Source organism: Equus quagga, chromosome 7 (assembly GCF_021613505.1).
Source record: "Equus quagga isolate Etosha38 chromosome 7, UCLA_HA_Equagga_1.0, whole genome shotgun sequence".
In the NCBI taxonomy this organism is placed as follows: domain Eukaryota; kingdom Metazoa; phylum Chordata; class Mammalia; order Perissodactyla; family Equidae; genus Equus; species Equus quagga.
Window position 1 is genome coordinate 73657523 of NC_060273.1, and position 22696 is coordinate 73680218.

Consider the following 22696-nt stretch of genomic DNA (forward strand, 5'->3'; position numbering starts at 1 on the left):
GACTGTTTAATGCCACTGACAATAATAGATATCTGTGCACAGCAGCAAGCCATAATTAGCACTTCAGTCACTGAAGACTAATAAACCTTGCATCCTGGCATCCTGACAGACACCCAACCCGGCTCCACGAGGTGAAAAGGTTGAAGGCCAAAGAACTCCACCTTGGCCAGGACGAGCTCGCGGCAGCGAACTGCATCATGGACTTTGTAGTTCAACATGCGCGTGACGTCACTACCGGTGTCGCCTCTGAGTGGCTTATTGAGTCCACGTCCAGTATCTCGTTGTTCTCTGGGAATTGTATTCAATAGGTGCCTGCTGGACGTGGGCTCTATTGGCGTGGGAACTACAATTCCCGCCGGGCTACGAGATGAACTCGGCGCTAGTTAGTAGTGAGCCTGCGATTGCCTCATCAGGTGTGAAGCGTGTGCTTTAGTGTCTTGGGAGGCCTGGCTGCCCCGAGAGGGAGGGGAAAGGTTGTAACCACTCCTTTGAGGGGGGAATCGGCGAGGTCACTGTCGTGGGTTTGCAGAGTCGGCTGGGCGGCGCCATGGCGGTGAGTTTTGGCGGGAAGAGAGTCCCCTCGGCCGGGCCCTAGAACCCGGCTGATCTGTCTGCTTTTGCCAGAATCTAGGGCTTCATGTGGTAGCCCCTGTCCTGAAGGAGAAAATCCTTTTCTCAAGAAAGGGGAGGCCTTGCCCCCAACGCTTAAGGTGTGGCTGTTGTGAGGATGTGCCTTTTCTGGCCAGCTGATGAGCCAGAAAAACTGTCTTTAACTTTACAGGTTACTTACTTTCAAGTGAGTTATTTCACTGAAGTTTCTAAAACCGATTTGGAGAGAGAGGAATATGTAACATTCATTCCTCCTTTCAAAAAAAAAATTATTGAGCGCTTCCCTGTAAAACAGACACAAATATTTGTATTCATGGTGTTTACGTGTGTGCGTTCGTGTGTTCGTACGCGTGTGTGGGCTATATACGAAAACATATGGTAAACTATGTCTGGTGCTGATAAGTGCTATAGAAAAAAATAGCGCTGGAAGCGGGGACTAAGGAGTGCGGAGTAGGTAGAGTTGCAGTTTTAAAAGAGCAATCAAGAAAGGTTTTGCTGAGAAGGTGGCATTGTGGCAAGAGGGAGGTAAGGGCACAAGCTGTGCAACCACATGGAGGAAAAGAATTACAGGTAGAGGCAACAGTGTGAGTGAAAAGCAAGGAGGGTTGTGTGTCCAAAGGACTGACCCAGGGGAGATGATGGTGTATGTGTGTGTGTTGGGGCGGGGTGCAGAGTGTTAATTGCTGGATGGATGTAGGTCATATAAGGCCTTGTAGGTTGCTGATTGAAGAGTGTGTTCATGAAAGAATGAGAAGAGAGGGACTGGAGATAATGAGTATGACAACTCTTTTGACAAATTCTGTAAAGGAGAGTAGAGGAATGGGGTAATAGATCAAGGTCAAAATAGGGCCTTTTTTTTTTTTTTGAGGAAGATTAGCCCTGAGCTAACATCTGCTGCCATTTCTCCTCTTTTTGCTGAGGAAGATGGGCCCTGAGCTAACATCCATGCCCATCTTTCTCTACTTTATATGTGGGAAGCCTACCACAGCATGGCTTGATAAGCAGTGTGTAGGTCTGCACCCGGGATCCAAATTGGTGAACCCTGGGCCTCTGAAGCAGATCTGTGAACTTAACCTTTGCACCACCTGGCTGGCCTCTAGGGCTTTTTTTTCAGACAGGAGAAATTATATAATGTTTGTATGCTTGTGGGAATTATCCTGTAGAAAGGGAAAATTGATGGAGAAGAGAGAGAGAATTGGTTGAATGATGTTCCTGAATAGAATAAAGGGGATGAGATCAAGTGCATCAGTGGAGGGTTAAAAAGACCATACTCATCTACAGTAATAGGAAGGAATGCAGAATATTTGGGTACAGATGCATGTGGGTATGTAGACATGATGAGAGATGCTGTGGAAATTTTCTGTTCACTTCTGGTTTCTCAGTGAAATGGGAACCAAGATTATCAGCTAAAAATAAGGATGGGAAGGAAGTGTTGGAGGTTTGAGGAGGGAGAAGAAGGTATGAAACAATTGTCTAGGACATTCCTGTCAATAGAACTTTCTGCAGTGATGAAAATATTCTACATTTGCACTAATTTGGTAGCCACTAGCTACATGTGGCTATTGAGCACTTGAAGTGTGGCTAGTGCAATTGAAGGACTGAATTTTAATGTAATTTTAAAATTAAATAGTTACATGTGGCTAGTGGCCACTGTATTGGACAGTGCACACATTAAAGTTTGAGAAGCACTTGCCTACGAGAAGGAGTAACAAACTGGAGTTCAGAAATTGGAAGTATTGCTGTGCATCACTTGACGGTAGTGGTCGTGAATTTAAGTTGAGTCCAATCAGCATGGTTGAGTGTTTCTCTGCTGCCACTTTCAGCTGCCTGGATGAAGGAGCAGAGCAGGTGGATAGGAGGGTTGCTGTTTTGCCAGGCAAGAATCATGAAGAGAAAGGCAAAGGAGTGATTATACAGATGGACTTCAGGGAAGGCAGTGAAGACATGGGGTGGAAGGGGCTTAAGGATCAGTGAAGAAAGATCAGGATTAATAGGTCTCAGTGGGGTTGAAGAATTACTGGTGTTGGAATTCTAGCAGAGTCAGGAGCAATAAGATCAATAATAACATTTCTTATGTGTTTTGCTCTGTGTTTAGCTTTTTATTTGCCTTATCTCATTGAATCTTCTCATTAATCTATCTGAGGTAGGCGCTCTTACTCTCTTCAGTTTACAAATGCAGGCTTAGAGAACTTAACTAACAGGCCCAAGTTCCCGTAGCTAGTACCTGATGAAAGTGGATTAGAACTCAAACAGATTGACTCCTTTTTCAGTCACCATGCCATACTGCTTTCCAGGAAAACCCATGCCTTCTGATTCCTGGTCCAGTGCTTTTTTTTGTTCCGAGCTGCTCAGTGCTTCCTCACCAATCTCACCCACCTCAATGGTATCCTTAGCCAGGGTGGAATTTGCAGGTCCTTCTTTTTTTTTTTTAACCACCCATTGGAGGTGGTAATGAGAATAGGCTTTTCAGTTTGGAAGATCTTAATATATTTTTTTCTTCCTTTTTATGTACAAGGAAAGTGGCATTATTTCTGGTACACATTGTTGTTTCACTTTATTTACTTCTTGGCCTCTGAAAATATTCATGTATTATGCTGTCATAATACTGGGCTGACATTAGTTTTATGGAAAAATCCAATAAGAGGTGCTTTTAAGAAAGAATAAGAAACAATAATAGTTAAAATATACTGATTGCTTATTCTGTGCCAGGCATTAGTGTTTTACATAATTTTTCATCAGAACAACCCTGTAAAAGTAGGTGCTATGATTATCCCCATTTTACTCATGAGGGAAATAAGGCATCAGATCTACTAAGAGGCGAAATTTGAGGTCATTTTGTCCCATTCTGGAGCCCTTTCTCTTAATCATTATACTATTGCCAGTTAAACTAATTGGGAAATTTCTTTTGCAAACACCTTCCTATAAGGAAAGTTTCTAACTCTTTCCAAAGGAAACCTTACCACTAGTAAAGTATGTAAGACAATAAACATGGGATAGCATGTATAGAAAGTTTTTATTTTATAATTGAATTTGTAAAGAGCAAACTATAATTTTTTCACATCATAGAAATATTTATTTTATAGAGCTTTTGACTTTTAATCCCTTTTAGTTACATATCAGACTGTTAGAGGGGACGTGGGGATGTGATCTAATGAAGATAATACCCAACTTTAAAAAAATTGTTTTTGAACTTTTCATTTGGAAAATTAAATAGTGAACAAAAGAGAAATAATAATAGTATTATGTACTTCCATGTACCCGTCACCCAACCCCGATAATCTTGTTTCATGTATACCCCCCCTGGACCCTCCCCCTCCACTCCTCAAGATTCATTTTAAGCAAATCCCAGGCACTGTACCATTTTATCCCTACATATTTTAATGTTTTTTTAATGTAATAAGTTCTCTTAAAACAACCACAATACCATTTCACATCTAATAAAAAGCACAATGTCTTGTTCCTTTGTGATAATGGTTAACATTATTGAACATTTACCGTGGGACTGGCACTATGCTAAGTCCTTCATGTGTATGTGCTCTTTTAATTCTCATAATAATATTACAAGATAGGTATATATTACCCCCATTTTATAGATAGGTAGAGAAATGGAGGCTTAAGGAAGTTAAGGAACAGCTAGTAAGTGCTAGAGCTAGGATATGGCCAGAATACCAAGAGAAAGCAGAAATAGGAATCAGAAGATGAGAATTTTGTCCAGCTCGACCATTTGCTGGCATGATGATCTCTGAGCCTCAGATTCCTCATCTTTGAAATGATAATCACTGCTCTGCCCACTTTTTAGGGTTGTTAAGATCAAATAAGGGGCTGCCCGGTGGCACAGCGCTTAAGTGCACACGTTCCACTTTGGCGACCTGGGGTTTGGATCCTGGGTGCAGGCACGGCACCGCTTGGCAAGCCATGCTGTGGTAGGCATCCCACATATAAAGTAGAGGAAGATGGGCATGGATATTAGCTCAGGGCCAGTCTTCCTCAGCCAAGAAAAAAAAAAAAAAAGGAGGATTGGCAGCGGATGTTAGCTCAGGGCTAATCTTCCTAAAAAAATCAAACAAACAAAAAAGATCAAATAAGTTGATGTTCATAAAGTTTTAAGAACTGCAGAATATCATGAATATATGACAAAGTTTGTTGTCTAGTTCAGTGGTTCTTTACTGGGGGTGATTTTGGCCCCTGGAAAACATTTGGTCTGGAGACTCTTTTTTTTTTTTAAAGATGTTATTTTTTTCCCTTTTTCTCCCCAAATCCCCCCAGTACATAGTTGTATGTTCTTCATTGTGGGTCTTTCTAGTTGTGGCATGTGCGACGCTGCCTCAGCATGATTTGATGAGCAGTGCCATGTCTGCGCCCAGGATTCGAACCAATGAAACACTGGGCTGCCTGCAGCAGAGTGCGCGAACTTAACCACTCGGCCATGGGGCCAGCCCCTGGAGACTCTTGATATCACAGTTGAGGGCTGTGCCTCTGGCATCTAGTAGGTAGAAGCCAGGGATGCTCCTAAACATCCTACAATACACAAAACAGTCCCTGAAAAAGGAATTATTCGACCCAAAATATCAACCGTTCCAAAGTTTAGGAACTCTGATCTAGTTAAATAAGCTTGTAACCAGTTAAAATAACCACTTGTCTTGTTGAGTATTAATGAAGAAATTGAGACTCAGGTGATCAAAGGACGTACTCAAGGTTATACAACAAGTTGGTGCCAGGACCAGTGTCAGGGTTCATTACAATCAACCTTTGAGGTTTTGAGGAACAGGTTTTTCTGAGAAGCAGAAGCCTCAAAGAAGAGTTTTTGAGCATTTAGCACGCTCAGTACCTTGAAAGGATATACATAGTTCTAAGTAATTTGTGAAGACTATTGCTTTCATGTTTTTCTTTAAAGTGGGCGACATGGTCATTTTTAAGCAAAAAATATTTGTCAAGTAACTTCTGTGTCTATGGCATTGTACTCAGTGCTGAGGTGACTATAAAAGTTCTAAAGGTTGCAGCCTAACTGGAGTTGACAACCTAACTGGGTAAATGTCTTCAGGATCTTTTGATTGTATGTGATGGAAGCCAACTCAAATTGGTTAAAGTAAAGAGGAATTTAGTAATGATACAGTGGAATTTCATGTGACCCACGACCCTACGATAGGAGGTACAACTGGGCTTCATGAGGTCCTAGATATTTTTGGTTTTGTGGGCTGCTTCCTCTGTAAAAGTATTAAAAATTATATTTTATTATTTATTTATTTATTGAGGAAGATTACCAGTCCTCCTCTTTTTGCTGAGGAAGGCTGGTCCTGAGCTAACATCCGTGGCCATCTTCCTCTACTTTATATGTGGGTCGCCTACCACAGCATGGCTTGACAAGCAGTGTGTAGGTCTGCACCTGGGATCCGAACTGGCAAACCCCGGGCTCCCGAAGCGGAACGTGCACACTTAACTGCTGTGCCACTGGGTCGGCCCCTAAAAATTATATTTTACAACTGTGTTAGTACAAAGAGAAATATATTGATATTATATATTAAAGTGTTTTACCTCAACCTAAAAGTTCATTTTTTTCTTCTTGATTTTAAAAGAAATTAAAATATTTTTGTGAGCCCCTTAGAGTATTGTGGGCTCTAGGCACTGTGCTACTCTACCTGCAGGTTAATTTGGCCGTTAGGAGTTGTATACGCTGTTTTAAGGTCCAGGAGAAAGTGATTGACTTTCTTCTGCCCAAAACTCCTTTGCTAGAATCTAGTCACAATGCTCTAATCTAACTCCAATTCTGGAAACGTAGAGGAGTACACTTAACTGGCCCTGTGGCACTACCCTAAATAAAACTGGGCTCTTGTTGAAGAAATAGAAGAGGAAGGAACAATATTGCATAGGCAACCTGCTGTCTCTGCCACAGCTTATTTTTAAACGATAGTCCTTGTATATTAGAATTGAAAACAGGGGTTAGTGTCTATGGGAATAGAGAGACTTGTAACTTGCAGGTTACTTGTGAAGAAGAGGGTTTTGCAGTAAGAGGGGCAAAGGAGCTGAGAGTCTAAATGAAAGTGATCGGTAGAAGGAATGGAAAGGAGTGAATAAATTCAGGGCCTTACTCTTTCTTGGAAAGGGAAATGCCTTATGCAGCCACACTTAGTTTTGGAAATTCTTGGGAAGGAGTCCAAATTGCCTTGCGTCTTGATTCAAATATGCATCCCAGTTCCTAGTCTTATGTTATTTCTTTACGGCTACAATGTGCAAAAGCTGGCAATGTGTTATTCACTTCTCTTTCAAATCTTTAAATATTCAACAAATATTGAGAGGCTGCTATAAGCTAGACATCAAGGATGTAATGAGAAACAAGACACAGTGCCCACCATGAACAAACTTACAGTCCTGTGGGGAAGACAGACAGATGCTGACACTACTGTGCAATTAGTGCTATCATGGGGGAAATATTGGTAGGTAGGAATGTAGTGGTAAGAATGGCATCTCATAAACTCTTGGAGATTCAAGGTGCTGACACCTAAGGATGAAATAGCCAGGCAAAGAAATTGGTGGGGTATGAGGCAGAGAGAATAGTTTGAACAAAGGCCCAGGGGTGTGAGAGGGAGCTTGGCACATTTGGGAAAATGCAAGTGGCTTAATAGACCTGGAGTAGTGGTGAGGGGCTTGGAGGAGAGGGAAGGAAGAAGGGGGTTGGTGGAGATGAGACAAGAAGGGCCTTGAGTGCCAGGTTTAAGAGTATGGACTTTATTCTGAGAGCAGTAGAGTGCTTCTGAAGGGGAATTGATTTGATCAGATTTGTGTTTTGCTATAATTTCCACTCAGAACAATTATGATCCAGTCAGGATTTATAGAAACAAAAAATTTCCTTGTCGCTTTTATTTTCCTTTGGTTCCTAGAGGAACTTGTTATAACTTTTAAAATTATGGAATTCCTTCTCATTTCCTCTCTGCCTGTGTGGCAAAGTTCTTCCTTTTATCTATTTCACCTCCTTCTTGTAAGCTGACATTTCTTCTTTCTGTTGTTTGTCCTGCTTAAACTTACTTAAAAAAATAAAAAGGAATAGCAAACCATTCTCTGATTTAAAATATAGAAAACTGAAAATAGTAAAACTGAGTTGACAACTTTATGGTGGATTTGTACTAAATCTTCCATAATTTGAATACTATTAGTTATTTTCATTACCTAATACATAAAGTATATTTAAGATAGTTTTTGGAGAAATAGGGGTAAGTTTGAGGTCCTCCTCCCGCCCCGAGGAAGATTAGCCCTGAGCTAGTTGCTGCCAATCCTCCTCTTTTTTCTGAGGAAGACTGGCCCTGAGCTAACATCCATGCCCATCTTCCTCTACTCTATACGTGAGATGCCTACCACAGCATGGCTTGCCACACGGTGCCATGTCCGCACCGGGGATCCGAACCGGCGAACCTGGGGCGCCGAAGTGGAACATGTGCGCTTAACTGCTGCACCACCGGGCTTGCCCCAAGTTTGAGTTTTTTAATTGCACGGAATTCCTCCTATAATATATCAGGTTTGTGTAGACATTTAAAAAACTAGTTAAGAATCCAGTGTATCTGTGATGTGAATAGAAAACATTTTTTTAATTGTTGAATGGAAGGACAGAGGGAGGCATAACTGAAGGAGACTGAGATCCAGAGATTAGGCGAGCTGGCAGGTCACTTGTCTAGTAGGTTGTAAAAGTGTGAGTAGAATCCAGATGTTTTCTCTTTTGAAAATGCTGCAGAATCTGGAAATGTTAGCAGGTAAGAAGGGGAAGAAAATCTAATTTCGGTTGAGATAATTTTATACCAGATAATAAAATTCTAGAAACTAATAGTAAGTTTTCAAAACAGAATTAGATTTGTGTATGGTCCATTGGTGTCCAACTTTCACACCTGCCTGTTCCCTAAGTGCCGTGTTCCACTCCAGCTTCAGCACACTTGCTCTTGGCAGCTACTTCTTTTTCACAGTCACAGACTGAGTATGAAGGTCTAACCCTTCTTCTTTTCTCAGTTAGAGTGATGATGCATGTTCCCTCCTTTCACGTTCATCCACGGGTGGCTTAAGGGATGGTGGGAATGTTGCCAGGTAGATCCAATATACTAGAGACATGCTGGCCATTCTCTATTTCATTTAAATTTCATGTTAATAGTCTGTAAATGATTTGGAGAGAAGTTCTTCGTCAGCTTCCTCGGAAAAAACACAGATGACTAATCCTCTCTCAACCTCTACCCACTGGGCCTCAGCATCCTCCTTTGGTGGATGTAATCTCAGCTTGGCAAGCAGACACTGCTTCATCATATACTTTCGTACATGTTCACAGATTCTAATATATAGGAACATTTGACAACAATGTTACAGGATCTATGTTGTAGGATCTAATTTAAAAAAAGTATGTGAAAGCTTTTTATATATTTAACTAATTTGAAATGGACACGTTGTGACAACCCTACTTTTTAATCTTATTTATTTAAATTTCAAGATAACCATGGAAAAATTGATCAGTAAACAGCTCAGTTCTGTGTGAATCCAGTTCTTTTTTTCCCTTTTTTTAAAGCAAGCCTCTTGTAGTATAGGGTGGATTATTATGTCTCTTTTGTGTCTAATAGGAAAGAAAAGGAACAGCTAAAGTGGACTTTTTGAAGAAGATTGAGAGAGAAATCCAAAAGAAATGGGATTCTGAGAAAGTGTTTGAGGTCAATGCATCTGATTTAGAGAAGCAGACTAGGTGAGTAATAGTTTGTGAAGTTCTACACATTGTGTTTCCAAAACCATTGGCTACAGAAACTGCTCTGCGGAAAGGATAAGGCAGATTGTTTTTATGGTGTTGTCTGAAATGGGCTGAAGGAGATGACTTCCACTTTCTGCATTTGAAATTAGGATCTTCCCTCCCATAGAATTCTTAAAGGATTTTTTCTACATAAAGGTTTTTTAAAACTAATATTTTTCATATTTAAACAAAGGAGGATGTTTTGAATTTTATCTTTGCTGACTGGTTAAAGGAAATCATTCTATTAGAGAGATTCATATTATAGTGATAATTATCTTCAAAGACACAAAATATAAATTTTGAAGGCTTTCTGTGTTTGAGGATCTTATTTCATAGATACTGTATTGCCTTGATGTTAAGAGTCACTGAATAAGACAAACATAGATAATGATATGATATTGGGGAAAAACAAAAACAAAATAACTGCCCTAAAACAGTACCACAATAAAGGTATGCATCAATTATAAGATGCATCTCAATTTCAGGTATGTTGAAATGTAGAAAAATGTGCTTCTTAGAATTGAGGAGATACATTGACAACAATAATAGCTAATAGTGAAGGCTTAAGTCTTCAGTATGCCAAGGCAATGGGAATTATGCCATTTTTTTAATGTGTATATTCTCATTTAATCTTCTTAATAACCCTTTAAGATTAGCAATATTTTTATCCCTACTTAATAGATGAGGATACTGAGGCACAGAGAGGCTGAATAACCAACTCAGGGTTGCATAGCTAGGAGTTGACAGGACCTAGACTTCTTTTTAGGCCTTTCTGATTCCAAAGTCTATACTTTTTGCTACTAAGCTACAGTCTAATGGAAATCTTTTTCTTTTTTTTTAAAGTGAAGAAGAATTTGCTGTAGTATAAAGTCTTTAGTGTTGTACTTTAAACTGTAATTTTAAGCTTCTATTTGGTTCTAGAATTTTGGTCAACTTTGAGGTGATTTAAAGTAATCAAAAGTGAACTGAAAAAGCTGCTTTGTTCAGTGGAAGAAAATGAACTGAAGAAACTTAGAAATATAAAGTTGAGTGAAAAAAGCAAATTGCAAAAGTCTATATGAAGTGTACCATTTTTTTATAAAGCTCACAAGTAACTGAAATTAAATGATATATTAAAGGCACAGACATGCGCAAACTATTCAAAAACAAGGGAATAAATTTCAAGATATTGGTTATCTCTGGTAGGATAGTGGGAGAGAACACAAGTAGCTTCAGTGGGTTCATAAGTTGGATGGTGTTTACAGATGTTCATTTTATTGTGCTTCATAACTTATATATGTTAGATACATTTGATTCATAAGGAAAAAGAATATAGCATAATAAACAGCTTTAAAAAGGTACTTTTCAAGTGAATTTACCATATATCATGTAATGCCGGGGATGTTCTGTTTTCCCTGAGGGGCTTTGAATTGCTTTTTATATATCTAATGAAAACGAATCTTGCTTAGTCAGTAAAACATTAAATTAATCCAGATTGCTACAAATATTAACAAAAATTTTGTTTTATTATATCATCTTTTTATTTTAAGTATTTTAGCTTAAGTTAAACCTCCAGTATTTGGTACAAGTATATTTATTTCTTTAGTAGCCACCTATAAATATCTTATTCTTTCTAAATCAAAAGTAAGTTTCAATTTTAGAGAGCTTTTAATTTCTGGATTTATAAGTTTAATTTTAAATGTCTTTTAAATAAATAAAATTTAAACAAGTTATTTATAGCAAGCTTTCCCTCCCCCTACCCCCTCATTGTAAAAGGAACTTAACATTTTCGTTTTTGTACTTTCTTTTTTCCATGATTGTTTTGCAGCAAGGGCAAGTACTTTGTAACCTTCCCGTATCCATATATGAATGGGCGCCTGCATTTGGGACACACATTTTCTTTATCCAAATGTGAGGTAAAGCTTCTTCTGTGTTTAATACAATGGGATGGAGGGTCTTTAATAAATACTATTTTGAAGAAAATAGCATCTGTAGAATTTATTTCCTGTTAAGAGAACTTAGAGTTCCTTAATTTTAAGCATAATTTTTATATTTAAGTAATTTATATATTTTTATATTTAATTTTCATATGCTGTGTGTATGTGTGCAGGGGTCTCGGTATGTATGCATATTTGTAAGTAATTCCTAGACTGATGAAAAGACAGAAGAAAGGATAGGGGCTAGAATTTTGGAATGACTATAAAATCTACCTGGTATTCTAAAGGAAGATGAGAAAAGGAAAACTAAACTGATGAGTTTTGTGAAAAGTCAGCATTTTGTATTCATCTAGCATTTACATTTGTAATTTAAATTTAATTTTCTTTCTGTAGTTTGCAGTAGGGTACCAGAGATTGAAAGGAAAAAATTGTCTCTTTCCCTTTGGTTTACACTGTACTGGAATGCCTATTAAGGTAAGATTGCTTTTTATTTTTTTTTAGCTTAGAACAAATAGTAATATCCAATTCAAAAGCTTGAAATACTTCTGTATTATATTACAGTGTTTTTTGAAATGGGTTTTGAACTTGTAGTGAAAATTAATTTTTAAAAAACATTTGAAGAAGTGCTTAAATAAAGGGCACACATTAAGGTCTAAGTGATTTCTAAGCAATTTTGATATCGTTTGGTTACCTTTTATACTCATATTTCTGTTTTAGAATTAGATAATTACTGACAAGTAAAATGCACAGTATTTTGTGCATTCATGACATATGGGATGTTGGCATAAAGTAATAAACCATTGTATCATTTTTATCATGTTTGCAAATGTCATTTGTCATAAATTTATATTGGAAATAATTCTCACTAAAGAATGGACCAGAAAACTAGAGTTGAAAGGATTCCCTAAATGTAATAGGGTTGGGAAATTTAACTCCCATTTCTTTTTATTCTCCAACCTTTTATTTTGAAAATTGTTAAACCTACAGAAAAGGTAAAAGGATAGTACAATATACCCCTCACTTATGTTACCAAGTATTAACATTTACCGCAATTGCTTTGGTTCTGTCTCTCAACACACATATAATACGTGCGTGCTTTTTTCTCCCTTTTTCTGTGAACTCATTGAAAGTAAGTTACAGACATCATGACATGTCACCCCTAAATACTTCAGCATGTATCATTTGAGAACAAGGGCATTCTTGTAATATCATCATAGTCCCATTATCCCCTTCAAGAAATTTAACGTTCATATAATATTATTATCTTTACCTAATCTATAGTCAGATATCTCTAGTTGTCCCAAAATGTCACTTCTAGCATTTTTTTGCTTTTTATTTTGTGGATCACGTGTTGCATTTGATTATCAGTTCTCTTTACTGTCTTTTAGTTTGTCATGACATTGGTGTCTTGAAGAGTTATTTTGTAGAACATCCCATAATCTGAATTTTCTGGTTGTCTCTTCGTGATTAGATTGGGTTAAATATTTTGACAATAACACACTGGTGAGGCGTAAACTTTTGATGTATCGCATCGAAAGCGCATCATGACAGTTTGTCCCATTTTAGTGATAAGTTAATAAAGGCCAGATTTCTTCATCCTAAAGGTATCTTTTCCCCTTTTTAATTAAAAAGTAATCTGTGGGCTGATACTTTGAAAGCCTCTGAATATCTGATTATCCAATTACCTAGTGGTTTTACATCCTTTGATCCTTGTCTGTTTCAGTTATTGAATTGGTGGTTGTAAGATAACTTTCTATTTGTGTCATTCTTTCCTCTTTATGAACTGGAATTCTGCGTAGAAGAGTGCCCTCCCTTTTTAAAATTCATAATTCTGTATTTGTATTTTTCTCATAACTTTAACGTTGTCTACTTGGTGTCATCTTTGTTTTTGACAGTGGACTCAGTGTGGTATAACTGAGAAGAGCTGGGGTGGAAAGCCCAGGTTCATGTGTTAGTCCTGCATCTTACTAGCTTTATAACCTTGGATAAATCATTTCATCTCTCAGTGTCTGTTTTCTAACTTGATACCTGTCTTTTTCTCCCTAGCAGGCTTATGATGATAACTGATAGAGTATATGTGACTGTAATCTTTAAATTGAGAAATGCTGTTATTAATGTTGTTACTCAAAATGACAACACTATATCTTGTTTATCTTTGTCTTCTAATGCCTAACATAAAGTATACTACATTGAGTACTTGAATGTTCAATAAATGCTTGCTGAGTGAATGACGTAAAATACAAATTTGTAAATTAGTGAATTTTGAGGTACGTGATTTATACCATTTGAATTTTCTATAATGATCCACTTAAGTTTAGATGTATTGCAGAAAGTTTCAGAGTCAATTTTAGTTGGCCATAGAAGCAACAAAAAACTCAAATTGTTTCTACCTTGCATTTTGAACATCTCTCTCTCTAATGTTGTGTTTGTTATAGGCATGTGCTGATAAGTTGAAAAGAGAAATAGAGCTTTATGGTTGCCCCCCTGATTTTCCAGATGAAGAAGAGGAGGAGGAAGAGATCAATGTTAAAACAGAAGATATAATAATTAAGGATAAAGCTAAAGGAAAAAAGGTTTGGTGGTTGACGATATTTATTTTTGTTGAAGTTCTATATTTATATTAGTGATTTATATGTGCATTCTCGGTACTTCTGTAAGATAATAAGAGTTCCCTTATAATCTTCACTCAGTTCCCTTAATGTTACATCTTATATCACCGTGGTGCAATCCTCAAAACTAAGGAATTAACATTTGAACAATACTATTTACTAAACTGCAGGCTTCATTTGGATTTCACTAGATTTTTTGTTAATGTCCGGTTGTCAAGGTCCAATCCAAGAGCCTACATTGCATTTAATTGTCATGTCTGCTTAGTATGTCTTCTTATTCTTCTCTGTCTTCGTCTTCCATGACCTTCACCCTTTGGAAGCTACTGGTCAGACAATTTATAGTATGTCCCTCAATTGGGTTTGTCTAATGCTTTCTCATTAGTAGATTGAGAGGTGATGTGTCCTCAATGCATCATATCAGGGAGTATTTGATATTGATATGTCTTATTACTGGTGATGTTAACCTTGATTATTTGGTTTAGGTGGTATCTTCCAGGTTCTTCTATAGTAAAGATTCCATTTTTCCCTTAGTAATTAATATATATTTTGGAAAAGATACTTTGAGGCTATGGACACAATATCTTGTTTCTTTTTAAATATTTGCTCACTAATTATAGCGTCCATCAGTGGATCTTGCCTGTAATAGTTATTACTGTGGTGTTCTAATGGTGATTTTCCATTTCTCTCATTCCTTCCACATTTATTATCTGGAATTCTTCTGAAAGGAAGAGTTGTCCTTTTTCTCTCATTTACTTATTTATTAAGTTTTTTTATGTTAGTATGGATTTGTGTATATTTATTTTATTCTTCGGGTTATAATCCAATACTATTGGGGTCTTTTGGGGGCCTTGTTGTTGCTCAAATTATTCTAGCATTAGCTCTCGGGGGTATTTTTGGTTGGCTCCTGTGTCCATCTGATATGTCCCCACCTTTTGTCCCATTTTTTTTAAGCACTTTCTTACTTTTTGGTGCCCCAAGATGCTCCAGGCTCATCTTGTATTTTCCCTGTTGCCGCCCTGGAATCAACCACTTCTCCAAGGAGTCTTGTTTCTTTTTATTGAAAAATAGTATTTAGGGCTGGCCCAGTGGCACAGCGGTTAAGTTCACACGTTCCACTTCTCGGCAGCCCAGGGTTCGCCGGTTCGGATCCCGGGTGCGGACATGGCACTGCTTGGCAAAAGCCGTGCTGTGTGGTAGGTGTCCCACATATAATGTAGAGGAAGATGGGCATGGATGTTAGCTCAGGGCCAGTCTTCCTCAGCAAAAAGAGGAGGATTGGCAGCAGTTAGCTCAGGGCTAATTGTCCTCAAAAAAAAAAAAATAGTATTTAGAAACTAAGCTCTGAGTGCTGGGTATGCTCGTTGTTTCTAGGCCTTCTCAATAGAAAGAGCAAGGAAATATATGTATGTTTACTAACCCACGAATATGCATGTCTATATTTATTTCTTTATATGTATTTTTTTAATTTTGTATTTTCTTCTTCTCCCCAAAGTCCCCCAGTACATAGTTGTATACTCTAGTTGTAGGTCCTTCTAATTCTGCTGTGAGGGGTGCTGCCTCAGCACGGCTTGATGAGTGGTGCTAGGTCCGTGCCTAGGACCTGAACTGGCAAAACCCTGGGCCGCTGAAGCATAGTGCGTGAACTTAACCACTCGGCCCCAGGTCTGGCCCCTACCTATATATATTTTGAAAAAGTTCATGCTCATACCCCTGGCTCCATTTTGGCACCATTGGGCTCACTCTAGCATTCTTCCTTTGCTTATTTGTGACTTCTTTCTTCATTAGTGAGAAACCTGGTTCTCCTTATTTATAGTATATTTATTTGTTCAATCCCAGTCTACTAGTAGTTTCAGAATTGCTAACCTATACCCCTGGGAGAAACAATTTTACCAACTAAAGTACAATGTTTGTATATAGTTCTTTTTGTCGTTAGAATCTAGTGAACACAGTTTTCTAAAGTTACTTCCAAAGCACCTTTCTTTCCTGCTCTCTTCAGTGTGGTTATGTCATATATTTGTAATACAGTTAGATACATTTTTCACACTCTGCATTCCATCTTGAGTTCTTCCAACATCCTGATTGATTTTTAAAAAATGTTTACACATAGTAAAATTCTTTGTTGTGTATAGTTGCGTTGGTTTGGCGAATGCGTGGAATCATGTTTCTACCACCACGGTACCATACACAGCAGTTCCATCACCCCCCATATTCCTTACCTTGCCTTTTTATTGTTTTATAGTTCAACTCCTTTGTTTACCTCTAACTCATGGTATTTGGTTGTCTTTTGGTCATTGGTAAATATCGGAAAAGGAGAAAACTCTTGTTAATAGCTTATTCATAACTAAGAAAGATGCATGTGGTGTTAGAAAGTTGGTGCTGAGATCTTGTCTTTGTGTTGATAATTCTTTATGGTTCCACCTGTTTAGTTATCTTTGGTGTCAGAGACCTGTTGAGTATCAGACTGTACAGTTTGGTAGACAAAAGAATATATCTAAATCTTGCAGTATTCTGACATATCAACAGCATTGTTTTGCAATTAAAAAATTACCAAATCGGATTATTCACTTAAAATTATTGTGGTCCTGGCATTTGTTAACCAGTTGTTGGTTGTTCTTTAATGGAGTTTGTTTTTGTTGGTTATTTTCAGAGTAAAGCGGCTGCTAAAGCTGGATCTTCTAAATACCAGTGGGGCATTATGAAGTCCCTTGGTCTGTCTGATGAAGAGATAGTCAGATTTTCTGAAGCAGAACATTGGCTTGATTATTTCCCACCACTGGCTATTCAGGATCTGAAGAGAATGGGTTTGAAGGTATGCCCACCACCCCCATAGTTTAAGAAAACATGAAGAACATTTATATTTATGTAATTATATTAGATTTGGACCACCTCTTAATTTAGAATAATATATTCCACTTGTATTCTGTTAATGAATTGGTGCTATTATTATCAGATTAGAACCTCATGGCCCTTGATGTAAGCCATGAAGTACTTTAATATTTGTTATATTGGAATGTGTATCCATATTTTAGCAATTATTAGAAATGAATTCTATTCAAAGAATTTGACGAAGCCAAAGTTGAGTTTAAATATTTAGGAATATATAAAGGTATTATTTAAGTGTTCCTTCTTAATTTATCATAATTCCTATATGTTTAATATAAAAATATGTGGGTTTAAAAACTTACATATTAAACACAAATTAATAATTGTGTCATTTTTTAATAGTTGGAACTTGAAAAGTTTTGTTTTTCTTTTAATATTTGATATAATTCTAAGTTGGAAAATAAAGAGAAGAGTAAATAATTGATTCATGGGAATTCTTATTCAGAGACCATACAAGTTTCTCAAAAATTACCTTTTTCTTTCTCCTTCTGTAGGTAGACTGGCGTCGTTCCTTCATCACTACTGATGTTAATCCTTACTATGATTCGTTTGTCAGGTGGCAGTTTTTAACATTAAGAGAAAGAAACAAAATTAAATTTGGGAAGCGGTGAGTTTGTTGTCCTTCAGTATAATAAAGGAAAATTATGTAATTCTTGCATTGTAATTCATGCCCCCGGCCTACTTTTTCTCATTATCTTTTTTCTTTTTGTTCTCTTGTTTTCCTTTTTGTCTTGCCAATGCCTTAATTTCTCTTAGCTGCTTAGTGTTTGTGACAAATAGCACTGGGGAAAATAGGATGTTGCTTTAATGATCTCACTAAAGATTCTGTTCAGTCTTTCCAGCCAAGCAGAAAAAATAATAATTATATCTGTTTTAGTTTATCCTTTTGTTGTATAAATTCTTTGAGTCTTCATTGATTATATGGATTAATTAAAAGCTATTTGCATTTCATAAGTGAATTTATATTTTATTATCTTTTGTTTCATACCACAAAGCCAAGATCAGTATATATGTTTCAGTGGTATTACCTTTGGTGAAGGCAGAAGGCTTCCATTAAATAACTAAGTTGGCTGTAGAACTACCCATAAAAGCATAAATGATAGACATTTGCTCAGTTAGAAGTTTTAGTTAGAAGAACTATTGTAAGATATTAGGAGCAACACTGCCAAATATGTTAATATAAAAGTTGTATATTATAATAATATTTATCACTTATTATTTATTTTTTAGATATACTATTTATTCTCCAAAAGATGGACAGCCTTGTATGGATCATGACAGACAAACTGGAGAGGTAATTATTTGTGACATAAAGTAGCTATTATAATAATTCTTAATGTGGCCAAAGAGTTTAAGACATAGATCAGAAACCTAAAAATAATGTTATCCTAGTGCTGAGATACATAGTCATGATACTCTGGTGGCTCAGGAAGCAGAATGTCATTACAGATAGCTGTATCTTATCTAGAACCTTGCTACTCTAAGAATGGTCCTAGGACCAGCTGCATCAGCTTCTGATGGAAAAGCACATCCTTGAGGCTCACCCCAAAATTGCTGAATGAGAAGCTCTGGAGATGGGGCCCAGGAATCTGTCTTTTAACAGGCTCTCAATGTGATTCATATGCATGCTAATGTTTGAGAAGCGCCACCAGGAGAATATTCTGCTCTGAAAAGAGAGTGTGAGGAGAGGTAATGAGATATGTGGCTAACTGATGTGCACAGATTCCATTTATACTTGCTTTGATCATGTGCCTACTTGCTTATTTCCAAAATACTTCACTCTACATTCCTGTAGGACACATTAGTAACATTATTCCTTGCAATACTTGAGTCAAGCAAGGATAAGTGATTTGCCTAAAGCCTTGGCACAGTAAATCAATACTAATGCCAGGATCTGAATTTAGGAGTCCCAATGAGGGCATCATTCTTTGTTACCATGTTTGAACACATTTGTAGTCTAACAATTACTTTTCAAAATCAGCCTTCAATTATGATGAAACTTATCGGATAGAAGTGAGAGTTGATCAAAATTTTGAAAGATTCGAGAGACTTAAGAAGGCCCAATTTACTGACTTTATTAAGTTTTAATGTAGTCAATGGTAGCAACATCCTAAATTTCAATAGTACATCATAGTTTTTCAAAGCATTTTCCTATCCGTTATCTTATGTGTTCCTTGGGACAATCCTGTGTGAGGCACAGCACAGTTATTTTACAGATGAGGAAACGAGGGCTCAGAGAGATTGTGATTCCCTTGGGTCAAGCCATTAGTAAGGGCCCAAGCTAGGTTTTGAATGCATATCATCTGATTCCTGGTCCAGTGTATGTCTGTGATGATGACCACTCTGTGAGGTTGGTGGTGATTGTATCTTCTAACTTCCATTTTGGCAAACACTGTTTTGGATGATTACTCCAAGTCACTTTTTTTTTCTGTCGTCCCCTCAGCAAACTGTCCTTACTCAGTAGAGTCTGGGTTTCCTTTACCAGTTCTGGTCTGGCGTGGGGTGGGAGGGTGGTGTCCCAAGTCGCTTACATATTAGACTTCCATGTGGATATAGTCAGCACACTACTGTCAATTTCTTCGTTGGAAGAAAGAGTTATTCCAACAATGCGAGAACCCATCTTAGAAATTTGAGTCAGATCTCTCACATAGATGAGTGGGTTTAATGCAAGTCTTTTGTCCTCCCCAATTTTTTTGTTTTGTTTATTTGTTTAGGGTGTTGGACCTCAAGAATATACTTTAATCAAGTTGAAAGTGCTTGAGCCATACCCATCCAAATTAAGGTATGTTTGCCAAACAGTCATTGCTTTATCTTTTTGAAATATCAGATAGTTGTGATAGAATCCATAACATGTTTTTGCATAAATGTATATTTTTTCTTCTTAGTGGCCTGAAAGGAAAAAATATCTTCTTGGTAGCTGCTACTCTCAGACCTGAGACCATGTTTGGACAGACAAACTGTTGGGTTCGCCCTGATATGAAGTACATTGGGTTTGAGACAGCGAATGGTGATATATTCATCTGTACCCAAAGAGCTGCCAGGAATATGTCATACCAGGGCTTTACCAAGGACAATGGAGTGGTGCCTGTTGTTAAGGAATTAATGGGAGAGGTAAGTTGGGTAGCAGACTTTTTATTTAGTGTGTAAATTCTGAGGAAAATTTCAGCAGTGAAGCTTGAGAAAAGAGCATTTAAAAAAACTTTTTTTTTTAAAGATTTTTTTTTCCTTTTTCTCCCCAAAGCCCCCTGCTACATAGTTATATGTTTTTAGTTGTGGGTCCTTCTAGTTCTGGCATGTGGGATGCCACCTCAGCATGGCCTGATGAGTGGTGCCGTGTCCGCACCCAGGATCCGAACCGGTGAAACCCTGGGCCATCACGTCAGAGCTCGAGAACTTAACCACTTGGCCATGGGGCCGGCCCCTAAAAAAACTTTTTAATTGAGGTATACATACAGTCAAATGTGTAACTCATAAGTGTATATATTGGTGCATTTTCATATGTGTATACACTCATGTAAGCAACTGCCCAAATCAAAATGGAGAACAGTTCCAGCACTCCAGAAGGCACTCTGATATCCGTCAACACTTACCTGCCTCCTGTAAAGGTAACCACTGCTCTGACTTCAGTTGCCAAAGATTAGTTGCAGTTCTTGAACTTCACATAATGGGATTATACAATCTGTACTCTTTGTGTCTGGCTCTTTTTTTTTGTTAAATTTTAATGTAAGAACTGTGATTTGTTCAGTATAAAAAATTTAGGGTGTACAAAGAAACAAAAATAAGGAAATAAAAATTACTTATATTCTTATTTCCTATCATAACTATTTTAATTTTCTTGGGTATATCCTACCTGTTGTGTGTATGTGTTTTTATAATATATATATACATGCATTGTTTACAATGGCATCATGTTGTACCCAATTTCTGCCATTTTATGTTTTCACTAATTATATCATAAAATTCTTGATGTTATTTAGTATTATTTTACTACTTAATTTTTTTTAGCTTTTTATTGAGATTATGATAGTTTACAACCTTGTGAAATTTCAGGTACATGTTTGTCAGTCATCTTGTAGGTGCACCACTTCACCCTTTGTGCCCACTCCCCACCCCCGCTTTCCTCTGGTAGCGACTAATCTGTTCTCTTTGTCTACATGTTTAACTTCCATATATGAGTGGAGTCATACTGTGTCTGGCTCTTTTGCTCAACATTACGTCTATGAGACATGTTGTGTGTAGGAGTAGTTTGTTCTTTTTTTATTGCTGTGGAGTATTCATTGTGACTATATCACTAAAATAGCATTTTCGAATCTTATGTTTCAGCTCAATAAGTACATGGTTGAAAAATACGGTCCTCCCCAAGAGATTTAGTAGCTGCAGTAGACTTTATATTACTTTCTGAATATGATTGCATTCTTGTGTGGAATTGGAGCTGCTTTTTTTCTGAAAAGAAGGTCTTGGTTGACGTTAACTAAATCCGGATGGTTACATAGCTCTTATCCTTATAGTTTTTTTTACTTATTAGTGTTTCTGAGTATCTTTTATTCCCTTTGGTAAATGCTGATCTTTGGTATCTTTTTTTTTTTTTCCGAGGAAGATTAGCCCTGAGCTAACATCTGCCAATCCTCCTCTTTTTTCTGAGGAAGACTGGCCCAGAGCTAACATCTGTGCCCATCTTCCTCTATTTTATATGTGGGATGCCTACCACAGCATGGCTTGCCATGCGGTGCCATGTCTGCACCCAGGATCTGAACTGGCGAACCCTGGGCTGCTGAAGCAGAACGTGTGCACTTAACTGTTGCACCACCGGTCCAACCCCTGATGTTGGGTATCTGAATAAATAACTTTTTAAAAAAAAAGATGAGTAGACTACCATCTCAATTCTTTTTTTGAATTGAACTTTTATTTCTTGCTTATTTTGTAAACTAATTTTTTGACTAAATTGTTATACATTCATAAGACTCAAAATTCAAAAGACAAAGAAGATGCAAAAGATATCCCTAGTCACTCAGTTCCCTCTTGGATAGGCAGTAAGTAAAATCACTGTCTTGTGTATCCTTCCAGAAGTGTTTTGTGTATACATAAGCAAATACATACATATATATTCTTTCTCCCTTTTTTTATACACAAATGGCAATATACTTTATCACATTATTCTGCATCTTACTTTTTTACTTAACGGTATCTTTCTTTTGAAAGGTTTTATTTATTTATTTATTTTTCCTTCTTCTCCCCAAAGCCCCCCAGTACATCGTAGTTGTATACTTTAGTTGTGGGTCCTTCTAGTTGTGGCATGTGGGACACTGCCTCAGCATGGCCTGATGAGTGGTACTAGGTCTGCACCCAGGATCCGAATCGGTGAAACCCTAGGTTGCTGAAGGAGAGCACACGAGCTTAAACATTCGGCCATGGGCCAGCCCCTGCTTAACTATATCTTGGTAATCCTTTTATCAGTACATGAACAGCTTCCTTGTTCTTACCTTTTTTTTGAGGCAGATTAGCCCTGAGCTAACATCTGCTGCCAATTTTCTTATTTTTGCTGAGGAATACTGGCCCTGAGCTAACATCTGTGCCCATCTCCATTTGTTTTATGTGGGATGCCTGCCACAGCATGGCTTGACAAGCAGCATGTAGATCCGTGCCTGGGATCTGAACTGGTGCACACTGGGCTGCCAAAGTGGAATGTGTGAACTTAACTGCTGCGCCGCCAGGCCAGCCCGTCCTTGTTCTTATTTTTTACAGCTACATAGTATGGCATTGTTTGGCTATACCACAGCTTACTTACCCATTCACTATAATAGATATTTGAATTGTTTTCTTCCTTTTTTTTATAAGCAGTGCTGCCACAACTCATTAGTTCCTGATGTTGGCATTCTGTCTGAGAATTTTTTGGGAACAGTATTAAAGCCACAAATTTTTTCCTGTTCTTAATG

At 37.5% G+C, this 22696-nt stretch overlaps 1 protein-coding gene across 1 annotated transcript in view; it reads left to right on the top strand.

Moving 5' to 3' along the window:
* Positions 1 to 401: 401 nt before the first annotated feature.
* LARS1 (leucyl-tRNA synthetase 1) overlaps positions 402 to 22696 on the top strand; it is a 60094-nt gene continuing 37799 nt past the window's right edge. Inside the window, exons 1-10 of the mRNA XM_046667193.1 lie at positions 402 to 553; positions 9195 to 9313; positions 11163 to 11250; positions 11665 to 11745; positions 13707 to 13844; positions 16528 to 16689; positions 17258 to 17370; positions 17994 to 18057; positions 19478 to 19545; positions 19649 to 19874. Of these exons, the coding sequence (XP_046523149.1) occupies positions 548 to 553; positions 9195 to 9313; positions 11163 to 11250; positions 11665 to 11745; positions 13707 to 13844; positions 16528 to 16689; positions 17258 to 17370; positions 17994 to 18057; positions 19478 to 19545; positions 19649 to 19874 (1065 nt within the window). The 5' untranslated portion in view covers positions 402 to 547. The remainder of the gene's footprint in view (positions 554 to 9194; positions 9314 to 11162; positions 11251 to 11664; positions 11746 to 13706; positions 13845 to 16527; positions 16690 to 17257; positions 17371 to 17993; positions 18058 to 19477; positions 19546 to 19648; positions 19875 to 22696) is intronic.